Below are 8,260 nucleotides of genomic sequence, written 5' to 3'. Positions count from 1 at the left end.
GTCCAGTAGCCAAGACTAGCAACGTTATTTTAGACTCAAAGTTTAAGCTTTGAGTAGCAGATGTGGAGGCATCAGATCCTCAACAACAATCTTGTGACAAATATAAAAAGTACCTTTCTCTCACAAGTGTCCTATTCCAGACAATAATCCCACACAGCCCTGCCGACAGCAGCAACGTTACTCAAAATAGCGGTGTTGGGAATTAATTAACATGATAACAGCCATGGCTAACATTTTACAAGATATACAGCTTCCATCATGTAACTAAGGACTCTACCGCTAGCTTATTACGAGTAACATACTGAGGTGACGTCCAAATAAATGACTCGTAACCGCTGTAACCAACGGTATGTAAAAGGGTTAATTGATTTGCTTGAAACTGTTCGTTTGAGCTGTAACGTAAAGTAAACTAGGTAGTTAATAACTGATTCATAGTTAATGTTAACTGTCAATGTTGGTCTCAACAAAATCTAACTTTAAAATAACGTTAACGTTACCATATTTATATATTAAAAAGCATTTATAACCTTGTGAAGTATAATGTCAATAACAGATATGTGAGTTATTTAAATATTTTCCGGTGTCTTACCTTGACTTTAGCTGGTAATGTCGGTAAACTGCTAACAACCTCCAACCTCCACCGTACAGCACCGCAGAATAGCATTAGCTCCTTAGCATGAGCTAACTCGGTCACGTCGAGCTAGGCGGGACTGGTTTCAGCAACACGTCACCTCAGCTCCACCTACGACCCACCTCTTTGCCCATTTTTGGCTCTTCAGAAACCAATGGGTGACGTCATGGACGGTACATCCATTTTTATATAGTCTATGGTATAAATGCATACTCCTGCGTAGGGTATACGTGCATAGCCTACGGCGTAGGTACGCACGTAGAGGCCTTAACCCTTTAACACTTAGGGACTCTAACCCTAAGGGGACTCTAACCCACTAGTGTAAGACAAATAACAATGAGAAGAAGCATAATCAAGACACATGTAGACTCAGAAAAATGTCACAAACACTGCAGGTGCCACCATGTTTTTAGCCATATGATCCAACAGATATTGGAGAATGGAATATTGTGTCCTCTCTCTGGGAGAATTTCACAGTTCTGAAGTATGACTAAGATTTCCAAGTATCAGCAGACAGCAACACGTGCAAACCAAAGCAGAGCTGGATTTGCTGTGCAGATCAGGGGATCCATTAGTGCTTCTGGGCAGTAGCTCTTCCCTAGAGATAGCAATTTATGTGATCTGTGTGTCTGTGGAGAGGATGATGTCACGCCTTACATATGCCTGTTGGGAGCACAAGCCAAAGAGGAGGAATTGGTATGTGTACGTGTGTGCGCGTGTGTTTCATGTTTTTATCTCCCGGTGGGGACCCCACTTTGGTTCCCCAGAGGTAGAGACTGCTTTTTTAAGGTTTAGGGTTTAGCTTACAAATAGGTTAAGAGTAGGGTTAAGGTTATGCATGTAGTTTTGATGGTTAAAGTTTTGTGTAAAGGCTAGTGTTTGCGTAGCATCGGCTAATTTATGAACATTTTAGTTTTTCAGTATTCTGTATTTTTTTCAGAATAAAGTGTACAAGCATAATCGTGGCCCGTGTGTTTTTACATTGAAAAATCGGAGCTTTGTCCGGAATCCAGGCAAATGAAGGTGGCCTTGCTGGGTCAAACATTGGCTATAATTCTTTGTTTCCAGTTTCAGAAAGTGAAGTAGAGATGCTTCCCCTCTTAAACAATGAAATTAAATTCTCAACCTTGCATTGCATTGTTTTTTGTCATTCCTTTATTATTTGGCAGTTGTCTAGTTTTTATTTGACCTTTATTGTTTAGAATCTAGGCATTGGTGAAAGTAAACTCAAAATATTTAATAAAACTTTTAAAAGCATTTAATCAAATGTAGGGATCTGCTTTCCCTGTATTCACAGTCCAGCCTTGACTAGTCTCTAACACAGAACATGCACAGTGACATCATCCAATATAAACCATGATCACACCATGAATTTCCAGTCAGACAGGGTGTGAAAATCACAGATGGAGGCAGGGTGGGAGAAAGACAGGAAAAGAGCCGGAATTGAAAACTGATCGAGGGGGGGATATGAGGACACAAAGGGAGAAAGGTTGTGCCCTCACTGTCACAGTTGCTGATACCAGTTATGAGACAGGGACATGCACAGCACCTGTTTTATGTCTGCATGTTGGCTGTTCCTACAGCAGATGTTAGGGTGTCTGACCCTATGTCTCGACTGGTGCCTCAGGGCAAAAATTATTTTTAAGTTGTGCAGTGAGCAGCTTTTCAGAATTACGTGGATTTCCACACAAGTAGGGTTGCAGTTAATGTTGAATTTGAAGCTTTGTCCTTGACCGTGAGAGTATATTTTTTTCTGAAACAATGCAGTTCATCTGCCAGGAGGACACGTTTCTGCAACACAACGGAGGTGTGTGATCTCTCTGAAGTTTGGAAGTGCTGAATCTGACTTATAAAGGGAAAACTGGACTGTCTACACCACATGATAAAGGCATTCAGCAATTGCATTAATGTCATCTTAAGTAAGTTGTTGGACCAATTCCAATTAGTTTTGTGTTTGTTTAAATAAAACAGACTGATTTACATGAATCAGCTTGGTCTGTTTTTCCACGTCATTAAAATGTGATTTACACTTTTCCGTTTTACTAATTTGAATGGGACTTTAACATTATAGGTGACTCCTATACACACATTAGGAATTCAAACCTACAGCAAGATGCACAAATCTTCTCTCTCCTTATTTTTTCTTCATCCGTTTCTTTTGAATTTTATACTTAATGTTATTCTAGCCCTCATAAATCCCGTCACTGCCTTTGTAGCTTGGAGCATTTTCAAAGATTTGCTTTCCTCATCAGTAAGATCAGGAGTCTCAAACAGTGTATTAAAAAAACTCAAAGATAGAAAGTGCTCAGAGTTCTGTTGTATCGGAAATTGATGGCAACAACTTTAAAGATCATGACCATGATCAGTGTCTGTGCATTGAGTCAGTGGCTCCGTATCTTATTATTACAGTGGATGTAAAATTATAGATTTATGGATATTTTACAGTTGTTCAAATACATCTGGCAATTAATTTTGAAACAGAAAATATTTTGCATACTGTATTTATAATTATTATGGCTAAATCAATTGATTTCATAAACAATAAATATATACAAATGAGATGACCTTAAGATATGTATGTATGGTTTTGTCTATATGTAATGCTTTAGAGAACTCAGTGCAGAACATTTCTAAACAAATTTGACCATAATCAGTGTTGCTTGGTTTTGGTCTTTCTTCTACCTCTGCAGCATAGGAACCTGAAAACAGCCAAAGTAGAAAACAGCAGTACAGTCGTTGCAGTCAGCAATAGTAGCAGTACATCAAAACAGTAGTATGAGTACCATGGCATCTTATAGGCCTCTGTACGCAGGTGAGGAGCCCCTTTATGGCGCATCACATACTCCACCCAGTAGATGGCCTGATCCATGGGTGCCATTGGCTGATCTCTGTGCAAACGTGACAGTCTTTGCATGTTCTGTCTGTAGCTTTCTTGATGGAGCACTTCATTAATACCTTGCTCAAAACTGTGGCCACTAACGTCACCCAGCTGAATGATCTTTGCTGCTCCTCTCTCCTGCAGACGTAGAAGGTTGTCATACTGGTCAAAGAACAAGGGTATGCCGAGCACAGGGACCCCGTAATAAATGGCCTCCTGGACTCCGTTGGTTCCTCCATGAGCAACAAAGACTTTGGTCTGTGGGTGGCCCAGGAGGTCCTTCTGTGGCATCCAGTCCACTATCAAGGTGTTTTTGCCCAAAGTAGAGGGACGCTCCCCTTTGTGCCTCCATATCACCTGATCAGAAAATGAAAAGAATCATTATGAATTAACTGTATATCTCTACACCAGTTTTACATCATGTATTAACGATAATGATGATAATACATTTTGTATGTAGAGCACTTTGTAAAGAAAAGAACCTTGAAAACTAGAGAGAAGTAAGAAAGTCCAGAGTAGTGTAATAGTGTAGCGAAGTTCTAAAAAGGTGGGTTTTGATCATTGTGTAGTGCAGTGTAAAGTGTTGTACAGATGGAGTCCTTGATTTACACAGTCCACCATTTATTAGGTAACATTAATCTGTGTCTAATTCCTCTATACACCAGTCTATCCATTTTCTATACCCACTCATTAGACTCCCTATGCAGCTTTCAGGAGTCTGTCACAGTGCTAAAAATAAATTTTTATTGTAGGTATTACTTGGAGGACTGATTTGTGTATTTTTATCAATTTAGCTGTAAAGTATTGCTTTTTTGATGGATTCATTGCTGCATGAATATCTTTCTCTGGATTAAACATTTACATTTTATGTCATTGCAAAAGTGAATCACTCAGTATGTTTTACCTTCTGAGGCATCTTGGCAAAGACGCTGGCAATTTCATCAGCTACCTCTTTGGGCAAAGCGTTGACCAAAGTGCCCAGAGTCATGATGATGACTCCGTGCTGCCCAGCACTCTGAACAAAGTCCTCCAGGTCTGCTGGCAGAGGTTGGGCTGGTTTGCACTGGAACCCTCCTATGTAGATAACATTCGGCATTGTGGGCCGAGGGAAGTCAAACACAAAATCTGACCTGAACAGCCAAATGTCTGCCTCCTGAAGTAGCGAGATGATGTCACATCCACCCTTGATATATTTATCACAGATGGCATCATAGCTTGGCCCCACCATGAATTTCTGCTGGAACACTACAATGCTGTAGAAAAAAATGTTCTTGATCCTCTGGATGAAATTCATTTTGTCTGTTAAGCCTGACCCTGGCACTGGGATGTAAGAGAGCGGTGAGGGGGCTATCGCAAAGTGGCCTTCTCCGCTGGTGATCCAGCGAACATTGAGCACCATGGGCAGTTTTAGATACTTGGCTAATACAACCCCTGCTGCTATGGCTGGGTCAGTGAGAACAAGATCATATTGGGAATCCATGAAGGTTTTGATCACCTTTTCATCATCAAAGACTTGAAGGGACAATGAATGGGCCCTAGAAATCATTGAAAGGAAATCCTTGGTGAGTTTGAAGAAAGTAAGTGCTGAAGCCCCCTCTCTCTGCGCCTGAAAAATGGTTAGAAAAAGAGTTGTGAGAAAGTGATTCTCTTCTTCTTCATCTGAATGACTACATTAATCACATGGGGCCCAATACATTCTTTTATGATTAATAATTCTGTTTTTAACTTTATCCTGTCTGCTTTTAGAGGACTTCATATTGCTGAAACAGCACTTGGTAAGGTAACTAAAGATCTACTGACCTACTGCTGACTGCAAACAGTGTCTGCTAGATGTCAGTTATTACAGACTTAAGTGCTACCTTTGATATTTTATCAACTGCAGGTCTACAGAAAGTGGCACATGCTTTTATCTATTCTCAGATTGATTATTGCAATGCACCTTACACTAGGTATCAGCCGGGTCTCCCTCCACTGTCTCCAGTTGGTTCAAAACACTGCTTCTCAACTCATTACCAGAACAAAGAGGCATGATCACATCATCCCTGTACCTCCCTACGCTGACTCCCTGTTAGATTTCAAATTGATTTTGAAATGCTCTTGCTCACTATTATGCTCTTGCCTTTAATGTCATTGCTCCTAAATACATTTCTGATTAATTCACCTGGTATGCGACCTCTCTACAACTGAGATCCACAGATGGGGGCTTACTAGTTAATCCCATGTCACCGTTTAGACCCCAAACGATGGAAGTATTTGTCTACTGAATACAGAGACAGTAGGCTAGTCCCTAGACAGTCCTTAGTTTCTCTTAAATCTGTGGTCTAATGTATGTTTGATTTATTTATACTATTTCTATTTATTTAATCATATTTATCTTAAAGCACTTTGAAACACTGTCAATACACTCTATAGAAATAAAAATTATTATTTTATTATTATTACCCTCATATGCTCCTCTAGGTACACCTCAAAGAAATCCTCTAATCCTTCATTCATTTTGATGGTAATGGATGTGTAGAGAGGAGACTTTTCTGGGATGTACCAGCTGGTGGATGCCCTGATCACAGTGATGTTGTGTCCCCTGGCATGAAGTTCTTCTAGCAGGATCTTCATATTGACCCAGTGGCTGCCATCTACAGGATACACCAGAATATTTCCTCCACCGCAAGCCGGTGTGAAAGAAATCAGACAAACACTGAGGAAAACAAGTATTCCAAACACACGATGCAATGCCATGGTTCCTAAAATGTGAAAGAGAGAAATTATATAATGATTGACTGTAGGAAGGAAAACTTAGCCCAAACTGTGTCAGAAAGCAGTTTCCAATATAACGTAGTAACTATCTACACAGTCAAAGTTAAGATAATGATTGAGTATCATAGTTTGGTGTGTTGAACTGTACAGTACACCAGGGAATGAAATCTGTGAAAATGTATACATTTGGTGTTTCTCTGTTGTGTTCATCATGTGAAAAGATTTTTTGAGGGGAGAACCCCAAGCAACATTTCTTATAACCAATGTTTATACTATTGTTTTGAATTTATTTCACCAGTGTGTAAGACTGCGTTGTAGTGTGTGTTTGAGTGCTTGTGTGTTATATCTGAGGGCAAAGTTTGGTTTTTAAGTGGAGAGCTTCATCTTGACCTGAAAATAGGATGTTTGGGGATTTGTGTTTAGACTTTTGAGAAAAGAGCCTTAATTTCAAGAAATGTTTTTGAGCAGTTGAGAAAAACTGTAAGTTGCCTTTACATTGGGTTGTTATTCATCATATTTTGCATGTTATAAGTAATCAGAATATTTTCTTTGATTAGACAACTTATACAGTATTTACATGCTACTTTCATCCTCACTTCTCTCGCTCTGAGAGGCACAGACCAGTTTACCAGCAGTGACAGAGAAAAACTAGGCACACCAGAGGTGATGTTAACACAATTTTAGAGGTGTTAAGAGGAATTTATTGAAGGAAGTGTTGACGGGGTGGTCACAGTGACTAAAGAGGGATGATTCATTTTTCAGGCTAAGCAATGACTGATGCAGTCCATGCCGAGGTAAGCCGAGTAAAATATGAGAATAGGAGATGATAGGATCAAGGAAAAATAGGAGGAGTGAGGCAAATTTAAAAAATGCTGTGAAAGTTAGTAGAGTTTTACAAGCACATACATGAAACTAGTAACAACAGAAATAGTAAATTCCGAGAACAAGATTGTCAAGGTTGATGATCTAAAATACCATTTGTGGGGAAAGGATATATAAGATGGGTTGTAGCCAGTGCAGTTCAGTTCTGAAGAATAAAGACCATCTGCAGAACCAAAACTCTGACTGATTGATCTTGCAGCACTATTCCATCAAATCCTTCATTTATTATTTATACCCCACAAGACCTCTTCAGCTTAAGATATGATCTAGAAGTAATGTGCTTAACAATGGATTTTTAGGTACAAGTTTCTGCTGGTTAAAAGAAAACCCATGAATCTACAGGTTATTTTATATTTTAACCTGTACCTTGATAAGAAAATAGGCCTATAGTATGATGCCAGCCATAATGTGCGTGAAATTCACTTACCCATGCTCAAGAGGGGCAACAGTAGTCCTATTTGCAGGCAGACTGAATGTCCATCTAAAGGATTCCTCACGCATCTGAGTTCAAACTCCAGTCTCAAAGGTAAATGAGTTACATGTGGCTCTTGTCATATGAAGATACTGCACTGCCATGCATGTTCTACAAATCACAGATAAAGTGATTTCTTTGATACATCATCATAGTTTTGTTACTTCAATTAGTAATTTTGTTGTTAAACTACTGGTAGTATTCTGTGGAGTGGAGTTTTGTAAATGAAATGATAGAGAACAATGCTTGGGTCCAAACCATTGACCTTTTTCATAAGCTCATTAAAGTGGGTTGTGTAACTGTTAACACACGAGTCCCATATTCAAGGCACAAATAAATACCTGAAGAAAATATGCAGATGGAATTCCTGGGAATAACCTATTATGCTTTTAGAATGTCACAGTTATTTTCTCCAGGTATTTGATCAGGAGTTTTCTTTACTACAATCAATCAGTTACAGGTTTCAGAACTTAAATCACTTGATATAAGGCATAAACTTACTCATAAAATTGGAGGTTGATGAAGTATTTAGACCCTTTTAAGTACAAACACCACACTGTAGAAATACTCAATTACAAGTAAAATCCCTACATTGAAAATGTTACTCAAGTAAAAGTATGTAAGTATTACCAGTATAAAGTAG

The 8,260-nt window shown here is 39.1% G+C and overlaps 1 protein-coding gene across 1 annotated transcript; it reads right to left on the bottom strand.

The window, feature by feature from the left end:
- Window positions 1-3,199: 3,199 nt before the first annotated feature.
- Window positions 3,200-7,656, bottom strand: LOC123963290 (UDP-glucuronosyltransferase 2C1-like). The gene is made up of 4 exons (XM_046040060.1): window positions 7,573-7,656; window positions 5,952-6,250; window positions 4,414-5,115; window positions 3,200-3,866 (listed from the first exon to the last, which is right to left on the bottom strand). Exons 1-4 carry the CDS (start codon window positions 7,574-7,576, stop codon window positions 3,282-3,284), a joined length of 1,590 nt encoding a protein of 529 aa, XP_045896016.1. The 5' UTR covers window positions 7,577-7,656; the 3' UTR covers window positions 3,200-3,281.
- Between the last annotated feature and the right edge of the window lie 604 nt (window positions 7,657-8,260).

Source organism: Micropterus dolomieu, linkage group LG23 (assembly GCF_021292245.1).
Source record: "Micropterus dolomieu isolate WLL.071019.BEF.003 ecotype Adirondacks linkage group LG23, ASM2129224v1, whole genome shotgun sequence".
NCBI classification, from domain to species: domain Eukaryota; kingdom Metazoa; phylum Chordata; class Actinopteri; order Centrarchiformes; family Centrarchidae; genus Micropterus; species Micropterus dolomieu.
The sequence above is the reverse complement of the archived record's forward strand: the minus strand, read 5'-3'. Positions and strand labels throughout refer to the sequence as shown.

Bases quoted from the DNA above. Each gene is read 5' to 3' on its own strand.
- LOC123963290 (XM_046040060.1), bottom strand. The intron at 5,116-5,951 runs GTAATAATAATA...ACCATTTTTCAG, and splicing joins ACCTAGAGGAGCATATGAGG to GCGCAGAGAGAGGGGGCTTC. The intron at 3,867-4,413 runs GTAAAACATACT...TTTTCTGATCAG, and splicing joins TTGCCAAGATGCCTCAGAAG to GTGATATGGAGGCACAAAGG.